The sequence below is a fragment of the Manis pentadactyla genome, chromosome 2, assembly GCF_030020395.1.
Source record: "Manis pentadactyla isolate mManPen7 chromosome 2, mManPen7.hap1, whole genome shotgun sequence".
Classification (NCBI taxonomy): Eukaryota; Metazoa; Chordata; class Mammalia; order Pholidota; family Manidae; genus Manis; species Manis pentadactyla.
Window position 1 is genome coordinate 12,355,279 of NC_080020.1, and position 21,508 is coordinate 12,376,786.

Consider the following 21,508-nt stretch of genomic DNA (forward strand, 5'->3'; position numbering starts at 1 on the left):
TCAACTGAATGTTTGGTTATGAGAAATTGGACAGTGAGCGACTCGAGGTGCATGAAAGACCAGTATTAGTAATAACTGGTTAGTTGATCAGCCCCTCTTTGGACACAGTGCCTCTCAACTGCTCCTTGGCTGATTCACTTATTCTCATCTAATTCCTAACCATGGATCCTGGACTCAAACGTACCTAGAGGTAGAGGAAGATCTGCCAGAAGTTGGGGTGCCTCCAAATCCAGCAGAGCTGGGCTGATCCTATCTTGATGGGAGAGAGACATAGCAGCTATGCTCCTCCATGATAGAGCTGACAGAGGTCCCTGCAGCCCTCCAGTCCCCTGAGGTGGTCTAACACTGAGGTCAAAGGGGTCTGGGCTATTCTGAGGTCAGCAGCTTTGCCCCAACCCACTGTTCAAAATGGTTTTTAAAAAGTCCTGAGGAATATGAGAAAGTGTCACCACCTCCCCTGTCCCCAAAACCAGAACCCTGGGATCCACACTTGTCCATTCCTCCCTCCACTCACAAGTCACATCTAACCACCCCCCGTGACTTCTTCTCCCACAAGGCTGCATGCAGCCCCACACCCCCACCTGGGCAATGACAACAGCCTGAGGCCCTTGTAAACTCAGAGCTTGTGAGTGCGCATGAGCCCCAAACAGAAGGATCTCAAATGCAGGCATGGCACTGTCGTTTGCCCCTTTAAAAGTTCTTCCTGGCTGCAGCTACCCCACCCCACCAGCCTGGCGTCTCAGGCATATCATCCACCATCCCCAATGTCTTCCAGGTCATTTCTGGAAAGGCACACTCGACTGTTACACTCCTCTGTGCCTTCGCATATGCTGTTCCCTAGCCCACATGCCCTTCCCACAGGAACCACATGACTCAGCCTTCAACCTGGCTTACTGGTCCCCTACTAGCCCCTTCCCCCATTCTGCACAAGGCAGCCTGCAGAGCTCCAGATAGCCACCCAGCCCAACCCACCACTCTTGGCAGAAGGGTGCTCAAGTGCTCTCGTGATAGACATCAAATGTAGGGCTGGAAATGGTGCTTGCGTCTCATCCCTGTCATCAACCTCTGCGCTAGTGGGCCTGAGGGCAAAGCATACTGGGCCACACCAAAGAAGATAGGTCTTCTCCAAGAGAATCATAAGCAGGAGGCTCCAAAGCTGGGTGTGGTAACAAGTCATACGTATACACACCTCCAAAAAGCTAAGCTTTGATAACATTGATGGAATGGATGGATTCAATCCATTGATTGAACTGAATAACATCTACTGAATGGACTGACATTGGGGCCCCCACATGGTCCTATGCGATGTGGTTTGAGGGGAACCTCCCTAGCAGGGATGGGGGAGTTGCTGTGTACTGACTGTGTGCTCTGGAAATTCCTACATTAAGGTCCTAACCCCAAGGGATGGTATGTGGAGGCAGGGCCTTTGGGAGGTGACTAGGTTGAGAGGAGGTCATGAGAGTGGGGCCCGCACCATGGTATTGGTGCCCTCATAAGGAGAGATACCAGAGAACCTAGTTTCTCTCCCCACCACGTGAGGACACAAAGACGATGGCCGTCTGCAAGCCAGAAGGGCCTCCACCACAACCTTACCATCTGGGCAGCTGGATCGCAGGCTTCCAACCTCTAGAACTGTGAGAAAATACTGTTGAATATTGTGAGAAAATTATGCCTCCAAAACCACCCAGGCTAGAGGGTTTCGTGGAGGCCTGAGCCAAGATGGGTCACTGAGGCCCCTGTTTGTCCCTCTGCTCATAACCCAGTGTCTGAGCCCAGTGAGCTGCATTTATGGATTAATTTATCTAATTTCAACTACATTAACCCTCCCAAAAAGAACGAGTGGCTTAAGAAATGGAAGCAACCTAAGTGTCCATCAGTAGATGAATGGATAAAGAAGATGTGGTACATATACACAATGGAATATTATTCAGCCATAAGAAGAAAACAGATCCTACCATTTGCAACAACATGGATGGAGCTACAGGGTATTATGCTCAGTGAAATAAGCCAAGCAGAGAAAGACAAGTACCAAATGATTTCACTCATCTGTGGAGTGTAAGAACAAAGAAAAACTGAAGGAACAAAACAGCAGCAGAATCACAGAACCCGAGAATGGACTAACAGTTACCAAAGGGAAAGGAACTGGGGAGAATGGGAGGGAAGGGAGGGTTAAGGGTGGGGAAGAAGATGATTAGCATGTATAATGTGGGGGGGCACGGAGAGGGCTGTGCAACACAGTGAAGACAAGTAGTGATTCTACAGCATCTTACTATGCTGATGGACAGTGACTGTAATGGCATTTGTGGAGGGACTTGGTGAAGGGGGGACCCTAGTAAACATAATGTTCTTCATGTAACTGTATGTTAATAATAACAAAATTTTTTTTTAAATCCAAAAAAAAAAAAAAAAAAAAAGAACGAGTGGCTTAAGAATCATGCAGTGAAACAAACCAGACAGAAAATGATAAGCCAATGACATGCAAACAAGAAAAGCAAAATTGACACTTCTATTCCTCACAAAAGCTCTTCAAATGCATTTACTAAACTAAACATTAGGATCATATAAACAAATCTGATTAAGTCACCTAAAAATACTCAAAATACTCCCTAAGAAGATTATTGACAATGCAGATTTACATCCATAATTCTGAACTGTGAATCTTGGCAAATACATACTGGGCCTTGAAATAATAAACTAATGATGTTAATATATATATACAGGTACTTAAAGACACATATTAAAGGTTCATAGTAAAAAGTCTTACTGATGGGATGTGCAATCACAAAAATCTGGACACCACGATGTGGAGGTAGAATTCATGTGCCAGGACGGACCAGGCTCTCTCCCAAGCCGATGCCTGCCCCAGGCAGTCCTGGGAGCTAAAATGAGCTGAGGCTCTCTAGCAGCCTTTGGAGTGATGGTTTAGGTAACAAATACTGAAAATGCACAGAGTAATCCCTCAGAATGACCAACACCCCAAACTCAACCCCAAATCCTTTTTTTTTTAACTATATCTAATATGAAAGAGTAAGTATAGCTGAAAATCTATGATTTAAGTTTTGAATAGCTGGCTTTCATTTAAGAGAAAAGGGTAGATCAGCATTTCAATGACCAAACCCCAACCTCATGGATTTCAGGAAATTTCTTTGTAAAATATCCCTGCCTCCTAACAATGGTCAGCCTCTCTTTTGTTCTCTCTAAGCATTGTCCCTCTTGAAAGGGCTGCTGATTAGCAACTTCTATACAGCTGGATCAGCCGTGATGCGAAGAAACTCTCAGTGTGGCCATCTAAGGGAACCCTGGTTGACACCCAGGACACGCGTGTTGGCATCTGCTTAGCATAACAAATGTGAAGATGCTGGTCCAGACGCCTCTGACCACCATCCCTTCAAAACATGCGTATCTCCAATAAAGGACCCAAACATTTCCCAAAGCACTGACAAAAGGCTACCATTTAGTCCCTACTCTCCCGGGCACGTCTGGTTAATTTTTCAAATATTTTTAAGGTAAATTTGTAGTTACAGAAGAGGTAGAAAAAGAGTGAAAAGAGCTGCCACAGACCCTTCACCCAGTTCCCCACAACATTTATATCTGATAATCATCAAAACTCAGCAAATAACATCAGCACAAAACTAATTCGGCTACAGAGTTTTTCAAAGCTCGCCGGTTTTCCCACCACCAATAGACTTTTTCTGTTGCAAGATCCAGTTCAGAACTGACACTGCATTCAGTCGTCGTACCCTTAGTCTCCTCCAATTCTGGTTCAATTTACCTTCTGTTGTTCACATCCGGATGCTCAATTCTTTTTATCAGTAAGGATCAGTAATGTTCATAAGTGCACAGAAGACAGTACAAGTTACAGAATTTGGGAATAGGGCAGAGGGGAAATAAGGTAGTGAGTGACTAAAACTTTCAAAGCAAATGCCTTTACCTGTTTTCATAAATGGGAATGGCACAGATGTTTCTTTGGTCAAATTCAAAATGTTCCTTATCCACCCACCCAAGTGCCAACTTGATAAAGAAATCACTATGTGAGTCTGTTCTAGACATTTACTGTTTCCTTAGAAACATCAAATACTAAACTGGCCGAAGGCTGACATGCTTGCCTATTTCTAAAAATACATTTCAAGAAAGCTATGCATTCAATGGGTACCTGAAACACAGAGTGCCAAAGGTTCCCCAATTTGAATATTTTTATCTGCAGGATGCCTCAAAGCCTTGTCCAGGGTGTAAACCTGATAAAAGTGCTAATTACAGGAATCTTCTATGGCGTTCATTGCAGCTGATACATATAGATTAAGGACTCTTGATATGCTGTGACATGCATGTTCAGAAAATACAGTGTGTGGTTTGGAGATAAACCAAGTATATCTACATCTAAATTTAAAAGAATAAGTGATAACTATATGAGGAGATGATACATTAAATAGCTTGACAGTACTAATCATTTTGCTATGTTTATGTCTATCAAATCATCATATTGTACACCCCAAATATATCCAATTTTTATTTAAAATAGATAAGTAGATAGAAGCAGTGTACACAGAAAATCTTAGAGTTGTTTTCAGGTAGGTAATGGGAATACATTCCACATAATCAGTTACCCTTGATTAAGGACCTTTATACACTTTTACCTTTGCCAAACTTGACAGAGATAAACTGTCTCAAATCAGATAACGTAAACTTTGGTTTTGAAAACAATGATCTTTCCATGAACCAGAAGGAAATTATGATTCTTACTAGGATCTTGGTTCTGTTCCTTGGTTAAGTTTTTAGTGGCTTAAGTGTTACGACCAGATTCTAGCTAAATTCCTCAGCTTTACAATGTTTAGAGGAGAATCACTGAGGCTTGCCAGTGCTCAGTGGCATTAGCTCTAGGTCTGCACACATAGCATCTATCACCGCTATTCAGGCACAAACTGGTTGCGGAAGATGATTTTGTTCTCTTCATTCCCTAAGACAAAAATACCCTCTCACACATTAGGATCTCAGCATAATATTATAAAACTATAATACACTGTAAAGCTTACCACACAGTGCTCAATTCCCTCTGCTGCAAAGGCAAAATTCTATTTTAAACTTATCTTGGCAAAACCAACAAAATATTTATATAGAGCAACTTCCCTTTGGCAAACCAACCTGAAGAAATAGCTCGACAAAGCTCAAGCTACTGCTTTAATGAAGATTTTTGCTAGATGAAACTCCCACCTAAAATGAATGACTCATTCAAGACAAGGGATCTGTAAACACACCTAACTTGCTTTGAAGACCTCATTGATCTTCAAATGAAGAAAACTGCCTTACAGCCTTGAAACTATTTCAACCGGCATGCTGATAATCACATGAAAAGATTGCATATGCCTGATCTTGATTCATAAATAATGCTCATTCCTTTAACCAGTAAGTTATTTCAAGATATTTTCTGGAGAGTGATGTTTTTAATGTTAAACATTTCTGAAAATTTAGATGTACAAAATCAAAGATTCACCATGAGGTTCCTCTAAACGGCAAGCTTTCGATAGCATTTAATATTTAACTTAAAACACTTAAAAGGAGATGACATCATTTATATGAAATGAAATGACCAGAACAGGGAAACCTATAGAGATAAAAAGTCAATTAGTAGTTGCTTAGGGCTGGCAGGAAGGAAAGGATAGGGAGATGAAAGCTAATGGTACAGGAATTCTTCTGGAAGTGATAAAAATGTTCTAAAATTGACTACGGCGATGGTTGTATGACTCTGTGAATACACTAAAAACCACTGAATTGTAAAACTCAGATGAGTGACTTATATAGTCTGTGAGTTGTATCTCAATGAGGTTCTGAAAAATATTTAAAAGGAGGTATGATTGTACACCTCAGAAAAAAGGGATCTTGTTAAGTGGACATATACATAATCCTACATATGTACATATACCCTGCAATAGTCCATTAATCACTACTCACTTCCTGAGGAGAAAGAATATTATTGTCTTCACAGTTAAGGCCCTAGAAAATCAATGCCTAGGAGAAAAAGACAATGTCATGTTTCCCCATAATTGTGACAATCTAAATTCACTGGCTTCAATAATAGTAAATTTCAACCTACCAGTTTCAGATCAAACATTGGTGTTATTTTTAGTGTCAAGAACAAGGGTCAGTTTGAGAGAGAAATTCATTTACATGGTGCAGACTCTCCCAGAATTTCAAGGAGTTGCTTGGAATTTGGAGTCACTGGGTTTGGCATTCCTTGGGGCTGGGGGGTGGGTATCAAGGCCACAGTCAACTCCCGTGTGACCTCCTCACTCCTATTCACCAGGCTCAGATTCTTTCAGATGCAACAGCCCAAGTGCAATCCTAGGCCATCAGTCCCTGTCCTGAATCACATCACTTGGCCCATTACCCACCTGCCCCAACCCCCAGCAACCACATCCCTCCACACAAGCTCCAATCCCTTTCCTGAAGTCAAAAGGCAAGTTGCCTATGAAAACAGTCACTAAGCAGATGCCACGCTGAAGTTCAATGCCAGAAAGGACCTAGGGTGGGGAGGCAGGTGAGAGAACTCTGCTCGGGCAGGGCCAGCCTCCTGGGGTGGACAACATCCAAACACAGCAGACATCCCTGACTCCATGGACCAGCATGAGCCTCATCTGCCCCACATGGTGCCTTCTTTTTAAAAAAATTCAATTTAAAAGCAAGCAATCTGGGATAAACACTCCTGCTCTGGTCTCCAAAAAAAAGCCATTAGCCTTTTCTCAGGAAAAATTATATTAAGAAAAAGAAATCCTTTATCTACTCCCTTTTATGAAAACAGTTCCTTGAATAGCTTTATCAGTTTACAGCAAAACATCCATGGCCAAGATAAAGAGCCTTTTTTTTTTTGAGAAAAAAAATCAATAGTTTTATAAAACTTCACATCAGCAATATTGAGGTGCTAAAATAATGTGGCTCAAGGTTTTGCAAGAAGCTTTTTAATCAATTCCTTAATGAACAAGTCACATTGCCATTAGTGAGTCTTATTTAAATACACAATTGAAGTGAAGCATAGGGCATTTTAAAAGAACAGCAAGGAACACATATTAATTTTGTAGACCTTATCCAGTGCATTCTGAAACTTATGCTCACAATATAAGTCATGAATTCAGAAACTGTATGAACTTTAATATTTAATATGATGTATTTCAACTAACTCAATACACACCAATATACAACTTTAAATAGAGACAATAATTGGCATCTACCTCTTTTATTCCTAGCCAACTCACTGTATATTCCCATACTTATTCCTTCTCTCCCCCAAAAAAGTACAAATAAAACTGCCCAACAGGTAGCCACTTGAAATCTCTGTGACTGACAATAAAATTCAGCCTCAAAAGTCAGCTTTGCATATTGATTACAGATCAGGTAATGTGGCCGCATTACTAAGGCTCTTAAAAATCTTCACCTTCCCTGTAAACTAGAGAATTTAGACAATAACCAAGACTCCTGTTTCATTCTCCCAGCTTTAAGCATGCACAAATGGATACCCAAGTTAAAGAAAATAGGAACTAAGAAAAAATTTGAAAACATCCTAAAGTTTAAAAAGAAGAGTTATTCTTCAATTCCATATCCGTATACAATACAGATTTTTTTTTGCCTAACCATTTACTGCTTAAAGTATATAGTAAAATAGTATATATAAATATCTTGTAGAAGAACCTCAAAATCAAGTAAACAAAGAAAAAACAAGTACATACATTTTAAAGTAATCTTTCTTTTTAAAAGTAATTCAAAAGAAGCACATATGAAAAGTTATGGAAAAAATGGGACTATATTAGCATAGCAGGATTCCAAATAATTTTAAGTATATTCATAGAGTTGTGCAGCCATCACCCCAAAATGAAACCTCATTACATTAGCAGCCACTCCCCATTTCCCAACCTCTTCCACCCTCCCCAGCCCTACCAAGCACTAATCTATCTTATGTCTCCACAGATTTGCCTCTTCTGGACATTTCATATAAATAGAATCATATTATATGAGGCCTATTGTTACTGGCCTCTTTCACTTAGTGTGTTTCCAGGCTTCACCCACGTTGTAGCTTCTATCAGTACTTCCTTCCTTTTTATGGCCAAATAATATTCTATTGTATGGATATACCACCTTTATTTATTCATTCATCAGTTCATAGAAATTTAGATTGTTTCCACTTTTTGGCTGTAATAATGCTGCTATGAACATCTGTGTACAAGTTTTTCTGTGGATGCGTTTTCTCTCACTCATCTCGGGTAGATACATCTAGGAGTAGAATTGCTGGTCATATGGTAATTTTACATTTAATCTTTTGAGGAACTGCCGAAGTGTTTTCCAAAGCAGCTGCACCACTTTTCACTCCCATCAGCAGTTTATGAGGGTTCTAATCTCTCCACATCCTCACCAATATCCAACACTTGCTACTATCTTTTTTATTAGACATCGTAGTTTGTGAAGCAGCAACTCACTGTGATTGATGCTCTGTATCTTAAACCAAGCCCACTCATTCTTGAATGGGACCTCAGCTATTCTAAGCTATACTTTTAAATATAAAATATGCCCCAATGGTCACTCTTAAAACCCAAAATAAACCTATGATAATCTAACCCTCCCTTAATAAATGAGGTTATCACCTCCACATTATATGCACCATTATTCTACTCCAAATCCTATCAAGCTATGATAATACCCAACAGCCAAACCTTCTAAAGTGAAGAAGTCACACTAAGCAGCCTGTACAAGTGCTAATGCTGTAGAGGAAGACTTCAACACACAACAGTGTAGTTATAGCCAGAGCTTTCAAGTAAGAACACTGGATAGGAGTTCAGGTTCGTCAATAATCTATGTGTAACCTTAACTTTTCTACACCTGAGCATGGTGCTCCGAACCACTCACAGAATTCCATCCTCTGAAGTCACTCCCATAAAGTTGCCTAAGCCTGAAAGTTTAATGAAATGTGTAAGCTCACTAACACCCGTGCCTAAAGATCTAGCCTTTACACAGCAGAAAGAATTTGAGCTTAGTAGTCAGGCAAGATGTGTTCTATCTCCAGTTCTGCCATTCAGTAGCTACACGCCCATAGGTACATTGTTTAACATCTTTATATCTCAGTTCCTGATCTGGAGATAATAACACCTTCTTCAAGGGGACAGGTTATGGGAATTCCTTAACCAAGTGGAGCTAAAGCACCTGACACAATAACCAGCAAAAAGCTGACACAAATGTAAGCTTCCACCCACCTTTCTGCTAACTCTGAGCAAAGTTTCCCGGCAAACAAAGCCCTCATAACAAATGTCGTGCGCCGTTTAGTGTGGAATGCCAGTCCTTGTGACCTGTAGGAATCCTTTATAAAGCACTTCCCCCACATTAGGGTCTGCAAATAGCTAAGCAGAGTTATCAATTGGCTTAAAACAGGACGAGGGGGGAATTCTTGGAAGGGAGCCCAGGGATGAAAAGATAAGAGACCTCATTTTTTGTCAGGGACATAAGCATAAAACTTCCCCAGGGCTCACAGAATGCCTGAGCACAGAACAGATGCGAAGGGGGACAGGTAAAGGCTGTACTCCCATGACCCGCTGAAGCGCAGGGACAGCGCCTGGCTCTAGGCAGAGGGGGCGGGGAAGGCGCTGGAGGAGGCCATCGGGTGGTGGGGGCTGGCAAGGTGCACGGAAAAGCTAACGGGAGGGAGCCAAGCCCCCTTCCAGTGGTGAGTGGGCCGTTCCTGCATCTCTTCGCCGCCTTCTCCTACCTGATCTGGTTGTCACGAAATTTGTTGAGATGAGGCTGGTTGAGGTAAATGGTGCGGGCTGGTGCGTCCAGCGGGTCTCCAACAGACGTGGCCCGGGACATCTCATCATCTGCCTTCTTATAGCCCGAAGAAGGACGAACAGGTCCTGCGAAGAGGCACGGGCCGAGAACAAAACACAAAAGAAGTCACGCCCGGCGAGCAGCAGCGAGCACGGCAGCCGGCGGGCGGGGAGCGGCCGGGAAAGGATGCTCGGGCGCTGCCGGCCGCGCCTATGTACCTTGGCTGCCCCCGGAGACCCGCCGCGGTGGCTGCTGCGGCTCCTCCCCGCCCCCTCCTGCCCCAGCCCCGGCGGCGGGTCCCCAGGGCGCAGAGGGCAGCAGGCACGCTCGCCTGCCCTCCCCTCCCCCCCGTTCCATCCGCCCCCTCCCCACTTCACACCCCGCCCACCCCAGCGCCCCGCCCCCGGACAGCGCCCCCTCCAGGCCCAGAGACCGAGCTCTGGAACCGGTTTCCTGGGCGTCTTTGATCGTGTTTAGGAACCGAGCAACGACAGCAACGGAGATGCGCCCCGCACTCAGTCACAGCAGAACGAACGCACATCTCTGTGCCCTGAAAATGAAGCTCCCAGGCCTCGGTGTGAAGGGCGTGCTCCGCCGCGCCCCTGAACCGACCGGCGGCTCCTCTCCGCAGATGCGCCTGCCAACCTGTGCGCTGCCAGCGGCTCTCCCGGCCCCAGGTCAGGATGGATGCGCGATGTGTCCTTTCATTGCTCAAGTTACTGTCTCCGTGGTTAAGACACAAGCAAGTCTGTTTCCTTCAAATTCGATTTCAGGGCCATAGGCAAGCCTCTGTCTGTGAGCTCGGCCTCCCCAATACCCTCACTTAGGGAAGTGTCCGCGGAGAATAATGATGTTCCCGTTCCTAAAACCGCCCCAAGGTGCGCGTGCGCGCGCAGACCTTACCCACATCTCCAGCTCCGAGGCCGCTGGCCTCACCAGGAGGGGGGACCCGCCTCAAGAACTGACCTTCAGGGAGGGGCACCTGAGGGAAAGGATCCCAGGAGACGAAGTGCCCTGCACAAGAAGTATTTTCTCCCTTTCCTTAAAAACACATTTGCTCTAATATCTGCCGTGCCTTCCATCTATCAAATAAATGAATGTTGCCTACCATTTAGGAAACTGACACCTCATTTCAGTGAACATCCACGTCCCAGCCACAAAGAATGCTCATTGACATACAGAAACATTTTGAAATAGAAAGTTTTGGCTATTTAAGCATGTCATCTTTTTAAAGTGAATATAATCCCGTTATAAGCCTTACCACAAGAGGGCGCAACCCAAACGCAATATTGGGTTAGTGGAGGGGACAAACGACGCTGAGAAGGACCCACTTCCAGGCCCCTGGTCACAGCCCCGTGGCTCCTCCTATTACAGGACCCCATCCTTAGATCCTCACCTCCTCCGCTCCGGCCTCTGGACCTCTGGGGTCCCTCCAGCTTCACTGGGCACTGCTCTGCCCTCTCTCAATAACAAGGGGCAGCAAAGTCCCTACTTCAAAACTGGCCGACCTGACAGCTCTGGCTTGAGTCCTTCAATCAGAGGGGGCTGGGTTTTAAGGCATCTGCTGATCTAAGGCAGATAGACTAGTTTCAAAAATATTCCCTACATAAAAGTGCTGCTTTTCTCTCTGCCTACTTCTCCCTCTTTGTTTTTCTCCACAGCATTCATCATCACCTGCCATTATCTATCTATGCCCTTCCCATGGTCAAGAGCAGAAGCTCCAGGACAGTCAGGACGTGTTCACTGCAATGAGCTCAGCACCCAGAACAGTGGCTGGCACACAGTGGGCACTCATGAGTGCTGGTTGAAAAAGTCATTTTTACTCAAGGCTTATAAAGGGTTGCTTTGAATTCTCCAGGCAGAGATGCAGTGATATGCACAGAGGGTGCGAACTCCACACACTCACATGGGTCACAGCTGTTCATTGCTCCTTGAGTGCTCTCAGCATGCTGTTATCACCAGCAAGGGGACTCTCACCCTTCATTAGATCCTGGGTCCGACCCTCGCAGATTCTGACTTGTTTTATTTTGTTTTAAAGCTCCTTAAGTGATAGTAATGAACAGCCACAGTGGAGAATCACTAGTCAGATGCTGCTAGGAATAACAAAACAAAAGATCTGGTTCCTGCTCTCAATACTGTTAACCAGTTTAAGATGCTATGTTAACCATGGTTACCAGGGTGCTACAGTTTATGACCAAGTGACTAAGAGTGGGCTGGAGGATGCTAAGGGGGGTCTGAGGTTGGTAGCCTCTTTGTGCTTGGGAAGGTGGGGAGCATGGGTCAGTACAGAGTTTGAGGACAGAGGAGCTTCACAGTGTGAGGGGAGCATGGGAGAGGGGAGGCATTCTGCATAAGGGCAGGAAGAGCACAGGCAAAGGCCCAAGTAGACAACACGCATCAGGAGCCAATTAAAACACACACACACACACACACACACACACAAACCAGCACTGAGGGTCCAAATTGGGAAAGAGTAGAAAGGAATCTCAGAAAAAATAGCCTGTGGCCAGTGTGGGGATGACTAAATGCCAGGCTAAGAGGCTTGAACTTCATCCTGTAGGTCATATGAAGCCACAGGAGGTTTACAAGCAGGAGAGAAGTGGACTTGGCAGTGGTGTACAAGGAGGGGCAGAAAGAGGGGAGAATTCGTAGATAAGGACATCAGGTAGGAAATTAACCTACAGTCTAGGAGCAACATGATAAAAAGCAAGAATTAAATGGAGAATCGGAGCGGGGGGGAAATGGACATGAGAACCATCTCAGAAGAAAACTCTGCAAGATTTTTCTGGACTAAGTATGTGAGCCAGAAAAAAGAAGAGACATAGGATGGCTAGGGTTTGAGGAGGTCAAGAGAAACATCACTGCCAGCAACAGCAATGGAAACAACAGTTTCTCCAAACTAGAATTTAAATGTTGGGTAACACATGCTGAGGTGAAAAAATAGTGACACAAACAATTAATGATGGCAGATTTAAGTGAAATAACATCCCCCAAGCACCTATCACACACCAGGCCAGCTCATCTTTCCATCCTGCAACAGGGCCAGACCTGGAATTTTATTCTTTGTAGAAATAGTCACAGTTCTCTCCCCACCACGACTCAGATCACCTTCTAGTTCAGGGGCCTCATCTTGACCCAACCCTGCTTTGGAGGAAAACATTAATCTTTTCAAAATAACACCAATTTGTTGAAAATGTATTGCCTAAGGAAAACACTATACCATATATAGCAAAGCACATTATGACTAAGGTTTCAAATTCAGACCCATGAGATGAATCCTGAGTTAATGCATTTCAAAAATGCCACCATACAAAATGAGAGCATATGCTTACAACTCCCCGTTTAAACAAGCGCAGTGTCAGCAGATAGCAAGAGTTCAATAAATATCTATTGTGAAGGAAATCAAAGTGAAAGGAAAGAATAAAGACAAACAAGAGTAAGCAGGTAGGCACTAAGTCTGCTGACTACAAAGTGGGAACACACAACAGGGCTGATTTGCACGCTCATGAGGGCAGGGACTTGATGTCTTGCTCCCCATCATCCCGCATCATGCCTAGCACACAGTAGGGCCTCTGTCAGTATATGGCAAACAGATAAATAAAGGGCTAATAGAGTGGGTGCCTATTAAAGTTTCCTGCCCAGCCACTGAACCAAAGACTTCTCCTTGTCTGGTAACTGAACCCTTCCCCTCCCACACACAGGACGGGGAGCCTGCCAGCCAGGCCTGTGCTGTGCAGCCCCCTTCATCCATCACAGCTCTTTGCACCAGGGGTGGTTACTTGGCCCCAGTTAGGCCATTAAGAGTCTCTCATCTGCAACTTTGACATGGAACCTGAGAGAGATGGGCTCTGCACAGAGCCACACACTCCATATCTCTGGACCACCACCTTCCACCACTGAGACTGCAGTGGAGAAAAGAAAGGATTTCTTTTGAGATAAAGATGAAACAACTGGGTGAACAGAACAAAAACTGTCCCAAAAGCTTTTTTGGTCCTGAATGCAGTCCACTCCCAGATCCCAACTGTATTAGGGTCTTTGGGGTCCATGAACCGCCCGTGAATTGTTCTATAGCTTATTTAAAACCAGAAATCCCACCCAGTGCTGTAAGCGAGCACACAGAGAATCTATTTGTCCCTGTAAGACAGACGGGCAAGTAAGGTTAAAGCGGAGGGAGAGAAATACCTGTCTACATATAGATCAATCACCCTGGGGGCTCAAGATTTTAGAAGCCTCTGACACAGGTGTCATGAGATGCCACGACCCATAACCACGGAGATGGATCCGACATAGGAATGTCTTCAAGGCAACATCTGAGCAGGCTGGTTTGGATAAAGCCCAGAAGTATCTGGAAGGTCACTAGCTAAATTAAGAGACAGTTCTTCCTACAGAGTTTCTGCCAGGATTGGACAAAGAAGAGAATCCTAAAGAACAGAGAGAGATGATAGATAGAGAATGCCCACCAGGAGGACAGGCGAAGAAATCGGGAAGAGGCAGAGCAAAGCAGACAGTCACAGAACACAGGCCCCCAGGCCGCAGGAGCAGGTCAGGGAGTCGGCAGGACAAGGACGCACACTCGGCAAGCCCACCTTCACCCGCAGCTCTTCCACGGGCCTCAGCCACGCTGGGCTCTAGCTCGCCTAGTCACCTCTTCCCCACCCACATTGTTCATGTCATGGTAACAGTATTTTCATTTTTCTAAATGATCCACGTCCCTCCTCATTTCACTCATGTGATGTATCTGTTGGACAGTCATTGGTCAGGAAGCAGAGACAAGGCTAGACCTCCCAGGGGCAGGTGAGGAGACAGAAATGAGGACAATACCTCATTGATATTCACTGCGTAAACCCATTTCATGGCAATCATTTGGAAAGAGAATGAAAAATCTTAACAGGTTTTTGAAACGTGTTCCCATCTAAAAAATATTATGATTTATTTTATAGCTATGTATACAATATAAATAAATATTTGTATAAACTAAATAGGCCCACAGTGTTAGAGAACTTTAAATAAAGAACACAAGAGGAGGGTTAATGTAAGGCGAATTTTTACTAAGCATTTCTTTGCCTTAAGCAACACTGAAGTAAAATCTTTCCCTCTGAGCTGCACTATTTTTTTCCCTAACTCAAATAAAGTATTCAAAACTCCAAAAGATGCTCAAGACACATCTAGCCCCTTCCCCTGCAAAGAGGTTTCACTATCTCACAGTAGAGATTCTTGGGAAAGAAGTGCTCGTGTCTTCCGAAGCCAGAACCTATCAAAGTGGCAAGCCTCTGAAACCAGCTCCATAAACAGGGCAGACCTTGGACACTGTTATATAATAAAGGATTTGGCTGGTCTTTGTCTCAGCTTCCTTGGGAGCCTCTGGACATTTCTCAATTGATAGAAGTGCCTTTGTTATAATGGTAGGCCCCTGGGGCCTCACCTGAGTTTATATGCTAATGGCTTGACTCAAGGGCCCCTAGATGGTTTTAGAGAGGGAGCTGACCACCCCCAGGAAAGCTAACCATGTGATCTGAGGGCTGGGGGCTGGAGCAGCTGGGATCAGCCTGACCTCCTGACTCCTGAGACTGAGTTCAATCTTGCGGCCAACAATCCCATTAATAATGTCCAATGAAACACCAATAAAAAACCATGGACGCCGAAGCTCAGGTAACATGTCCAGAGGACATGGACACTTCACATGTGGGACCTCTTTCTGTGTCTCTCCCCATTTGACTGTTTCTGACTTGTGTCCTTTATGATACAACTACAACCATAAGTATAGCGCCGTCCTGAGTTATCAGAGTCACCCTAGCTTATTATTGAAACAGGATGAAATGGGAAGCCCCAGACTTGCAGCCAGTTGGTCAGAAGTGGGGTGGCCTAGGAACCCCAGAGCTCGTAGCTGAGAGTTCCTTCACAGTTGATCACATCTCAAAAACTGCCTCGAGGAAACTGAATTAAGTTTCTTCTACATCAGCAACACACCACGTAAAATTCCTAGCAAACATAGTTTGGTTGTTCAGGCTTTTGTTACATGAGTTAAGAAGTTGGTTGTCCTTTTCCTAATTTTCTTTATGTACTTGAAAAGTATGTAAAGGTGGTTTTCTCTTTGCCTCCAGAAATATATCCAGGAAACAGTACACTCATCAGAGAGCTTTGTAACAAGAGGCATTTGTGTAACAAAGTAACACACGTGCACACGCGCACACACACACACACACACTCCCCTTCCTCAAAGAGATTCAAGGTCAACTCTGGCCTCAACCCATATTTACCGAGATGTTTCATAATTCTTCAGAACACAGACACAAAGCAGTCCAGCGGCTGGAGAAGCACTTGGACTGGTTATTTCTCCTAATCAAACACACACAAAGGAAATGCTGTGCAAATGCAAAATGTGATTATTCTCGCCTTGGCAGACACATTTTGGAGGCCTTTTCTACACCCCACCCTGCACAAACCACTTCTCTCCAAATACAGCATCTGTGATCCATTTCTACCCAAGAATTCAAAAGAAATCAACACACAGGGAAAGTGACACTGATGGATCAGGATTTTTTATTACTGCAAACACCCACGGGTTTCTCTTTTCTCTTTTTCCAGAGATAGAGAAAATGCAAAGGGGTGTAATGGGCCATGAACTATTTGTGATTAAAGATATTGTTGGGTGCTGAATTCATTAGAACAGCTACTGAGCACCTCCTAGCTGTAAGGCACTTTGCCAGGTAGGGGAAGGGAAGGGTACACAGTCTAAGGCATAAGCTCACATTTCAGTAGAGACAACAGAAAAAAAGACAGACCAAGAAATATGGGCCTCCAGAGGACAAAGATGACTGCCAGTCTCTCACTGGGCCAAAAAACAGAGCGATTACATGAAGGAGGCATTTGACCTCTAGGTTTATAAGAATGAGTGGGGATTGGTTTGTGCGGACAAAGAGCAGGGTGTTCCAGGAATCAGAGCATGCGTGCAGAGACACACGCAGGTGATACTTTATTTACCCCCTAGCTGGATCCTGCAGTGGGTGAAAATGGAGCCACGGTAATTTGAAGCCTTATTTCCAGTAAGTCTGGCAATACAAACTGGATTTCTATTCCTCAAAACTCATTCCACACCTTAAATATATTCAAATTCATCATGTAAATTAAGTGGAAAAAAATGGGCTTTTAAGGAAATGTATTTAATATGTAGAGCTGAAAACAACACAAAAGAAAAGCCATTTCTTTTTCAAAAAGCTGTTTCTCTGTTTCAAATACTCAGCTCAGAGGATTTTTCTATATGGGCTGGGTTGCCTGAGGCTTATAATACAAACCCAGTGGCTTCTCTGTAGCAAGGACAAATATTCCTCATCGCTCCTGGGACCGAAAAACTGGGCACAAATTAGGGACACCAACTTTAAACCCCACTGTCGAGGCAACGTGCATGAATGCAGTCTTGGAACAGTTAATCCGAGGAGAGGTGCAGTTTCTTTGAAGCTGTAGTTAGCCCGCCCCTCAGCATTCCGAAGACCCACAGCAGCGGGGCCACAGGCATACAGAGCCACTGCAAGTGGCTGCACAGCAAGCCCTCCTCTGCAGCATAACCAGTGTCCGCTTTGCTCTTGAAGTTCCTCCCATAGTACCTCCTCTCCATTCCTCAAAACATTAACTCTGTCCCTCTCTAGAGACTTGACGCCCACCTTTCCTTCCACCTAGAGGCCTATTCCCCGGATCTTTGCTTTGCTAACTCCTTCCTATCACTCAGGCCTCAGCTTAAACACTTTTGCTTCTACACAGAGCCCACCCTGACCCACGTGTCTGTGCATCCCCTCCTTAGGTATCCCCTAATGCCACGCACCCTCACTTGAGCTTCCACCCACTGCACCACGAGTTGTGTTTGTCTGTCTCTGTCTCCCAGCCTTAGAGGCGTGCTCCATGCAGGTAGCAGCCGTGCATCCCCAGCCCACAGGACGTGGAAGGCATTTAGTAAGCGTGTCCAACAAATGGATCAAGTGAACGTGACCACAAAACTTCACATGCTGTCTTAAGTGGACAGAGAAAAATGTAACTCCTTAAATTTAATCTACAACTAATCTGACCTACCTCCTAAAGTACCACCCAATAGAGAATTAGAGAAAAAAAAAAAGGAAGTATCCAGTTTTGTTTGAATCTTAGTCGAATTATATAAGGTTAAAAGTTCATGTGAGTGACGTTAAGTCTCTCTTCAATGTTTGGCTCCCAGAACTTCATCTGCTCCTTGCTTCTCTCCTCGAGATGGTGCTAGGAAAGTGGAAGGCAGGGATCAGACACAATGAAAATTCTGTGAACATGCAAAATGTAAAAGTGTCTGCCCTGGCTAGAACAGTTGGAAGGCCTTTTCTAGATCCCAGATTGCAAAAACTACCTCTCTCCACATACAGCATCTGTGAACCATTTCTAAGAATGCAAAAGAAATCAACACACAGGGAAAGTGACGCTGATGGCTCAGGATTTCTTATGACTACAAATGCTTTTAGAAGTTTCTCTTTTCTCTTTTTTCAGGGATAGAGAAAAATGGGAACGGGGTAACTATTTATCATAGGGAGGGGGGCTTGGGGAAGAGGTGGGGTCCTTCTGTCTCTTCCAGTCAACAGAGTGATAAACCTGGTCCCCTACTGGCATTTGTGGCTACCATCTTTGAATGGTCCGGCGTGATACAATAAGTATGACAAAAGGAGAGAAAAAGTGATCTACAAAGTCTCCTCATAAACAAAAGCCTAGCTAGCCTCTTCCTGCTATTTTCAAAAGGCATAAGATGAAGACACCTGACGTTTCTCTTGGCCTATCTTCTTGTCTTTCCCAGGGAGGCGGAAGCTGTCAGTACACAGAAGTCCAATGTCACGTACAAGAGAAAGACACATTCCTTTGCTTCAAATACCATCCCAGTTTCCCATGCACACTTGCCTACCATGTTTGCTTATTACCCCTGGTCATATGAACCCAACACCCCTCACTTCCATCTACAGTCATAACATAACCTCAAATTATGCACAGTCAGGTCTGAGCAAGTCAACAAAGAGACCCAACTTTACTCCCAATACTGCTGACACAACATCATCTTTTCCATGATGGCTTTTCCTGACTTTCTTGTTGATTTGACATTTTGTGCACCACATTTCTTCTCAGGCATAGAAATGACAAAGTTACAAATATGGAAAAATCTTTAAAGGGGAAGAGCAATGCCAAAGAGATGCAGAAGGAGTCCTTTGCATCCCAGCATCCTCCTCCAATTTTCTGTTACCAGATCAATTAGTGCCTTTGTCATACCACTTAACGGTCAGAAATAATTGTGATAAAAAGCATACCTATCTTTTGCTGAGCCCTGTCTAAACACACTATATGTACTGGCCCATACAATCCTCACAACAATCTTATGAGCAGCATGCTGATCTTGGAGAAAATCAAACTGCAGCAAAGAGTAATTAAGCAACTAGCTTAATGTCTACAAGTTTACTTTTTTGTGTTACTATGTGAGTCATTTATTGACCTACATCATAAATCACTTGGGGGAGGGGTTTTAAGGAGTTACTCAAAATAGACAAGTATTGGTTGACTAACTGAATCTTTTATCCTTTTTAGGTTTCGGCTTATTTTTTTCTTTAAGTAAAAGTATATTCTGAGTCCACACATTAAAAAGAAGACAAAAACACTGCTGAATTCCAGGCCCACGTGCAGCATGGCGGTGGGGGTGGTAAGACAAAGTCCTGGATCCAAGAGAGTCAAGTGTCCTGAAGAAATCAGTAAGCCAAGCAGGCAAGCAAAAAATTCAAACAAACAAAAATTGTTTGCTTGTTCAAAACAAAAAAGTAAACTTGTAGACACTGAGTTAGCTGCTTAATTACTCTTTGCTCCAGTGTCATTTTCTCCAAAATGAGCATGCCTCTCATGATTGTTCTGAGGACTGTATGGGCCAGCACACCGAGAGTGCTTAGACAGGGCTCAGCAACAGACAGGTATGCTTTTTATCATAATATTTATGACCTTTAAGTGGCATGACAAAGATAGGAAGTCAATCATTCATCAGAGCATTCTGCCTGAACATTCTATGTGCTGGCTCATCTGTCAGAGCATGCTGTGTGCACCCTCCATGTGTACCCTCATCCATCAGGACATTCTGTGGGCACAATGCCAAATCTAAAACCTTCTCCTTACCAACAATGTGCTTGGCATCAGCTGTGAGAGGGCAGAAGCAACAGTGAGCACTGTGGGTATGTAGTGTCAAGGAGGAAGGCTGGTTACTTCCAGCTGGTGTAGAAAGGAGGGGGTGGTGGTACCGGCTGTCTCTCACTCTAAGACGTCTCTCACTGTAAAGCCAGCCAGGGAGCTTCATCTAAAGGGCTCTAAAGGATTACAAGGGCAAAGGACATCCCACATTGTAAGGCAAAGCCATGGGCAAGTTCGCTATGTGAGCAGCTATCCTGTGGCCTTCCTGGCATGCCGCCCCCCACACACACACTTCTGGGGTTGTGCTCTGCTCACCTCCACAGCCAGACAGATACACAGGAGAGACAAAAGCTCCCAGGTTTGCTTCTCTACACAACACTGCCTCCGAAAACAAGAGGAAAGAGTGGAGAATGTAAGGGCCATGTTGGCAGAGCAGGTGTAAGAGGTTAAAAGATTGATGGGTGAAAACACATGCAGAAGTGTTCCTACTCTACAAGTGTAGACTAGGAAGTGCTGCAATAGAGATTCAAATCAGGGGAGGTGCTCTCACCAAGGGAGATCCCTACTGAGGGGTCAGAGAGCCGGGAGCGGCACCAGGCCAGCTGCTGAGCTAAGGAGCAGGTTCAGGGAATCAAGGAGCAGGGCCTGGCAGGCGGGATGGCGGAGAGGAAAGCTGAGGGGCCTGCTGTGTTCGATCCTCTTCCTCTGCAAGGAATTGCTGATCATTTTGGTGACTAGGTCACCCCTGATTGAAAGGGTTTTCATATCAGTGAACTATGAAATGAAACTAAAGAGCTAATACAACCAAACATAATATCTATATAGTGTGATATCCTTATAACCAATAAATCTATGAAGATGAGGGAATATGAGGCCCAATTAATATAAAGCATTACATACAGCTCTTGGGTAAGAGCTCACCATTCTACCAAGACACTGCTTGATGGACTGAGTGTTACAAAAACCTGCCGGCATCGTGCCAAGCTCTCAGTAACGTCTGACATACGACCCCGACAGCTAAGTTTCCGTGGCATGCCCCACTCAGCAGATCCTTTGCCAGCGCACTGGCAGCAAGGAGGGGCACCAGCAGAGTCCGTGTTATTCCCTTTTACTCTGCTAACAACCAGACTGTGCTCTACACACCTGGAGCTGGAGATGTTGGTGGCGGGGAGACAGAACTAACCAAGGGACTACTACCCCACTGTGGAAGTCAGGGACCCACGGGAACTGACCTCCGTACAAACACAGACAAAATGGATTTACCAATGGAATGCAAACACCAGCCACTCCAAGAGAAGATGAGCAAGTGTGATGCTTCTAAGACCAGGGTATCTCTTAAAATTCTGCAGTTCTTCAGAGGCATTGTTAGGACGGTACCCAGCCCACAGGCTGTGACTCGTCAACCCCACCTCTAGGGGTCCCCACTGGGGGGTCACCGGTTCTGCGACTCCCTGGCTCAGCTCTGAGTCCTTCTCTTCGCGGGCACAGGTAGAACATCAGCCCGGCCGCAGGAAGGCTTTCTGGGTCAACCCCACCCGATCCTCGCCCA

The 21,508-nt window shown here is 44.6% G+C and overlaps 1 protein-coding gene across 1 annotated transcript in view; it reads right to left on the reverse strand.

Moving 5' to 3' along the window:
• Positions 1-21,508, reverse strand: part of ATP8A2 (ATPase phospholipid transporting 8A2) — a 544,332-nt gene that overhangs the window by 438,555 nt on the left and 84,269 nt on the right. Inside the window, exon 2 of the mRNA XM_036917383.2 lies at positions 9,740-9,884. Coding sequence (XP_036773278.1) covers positions 9,740-9,884 — 145 coding nt within the window. The remainder of the gene's footprint in view (positions 1-9,739; positions 9,885-21,508) is intronic.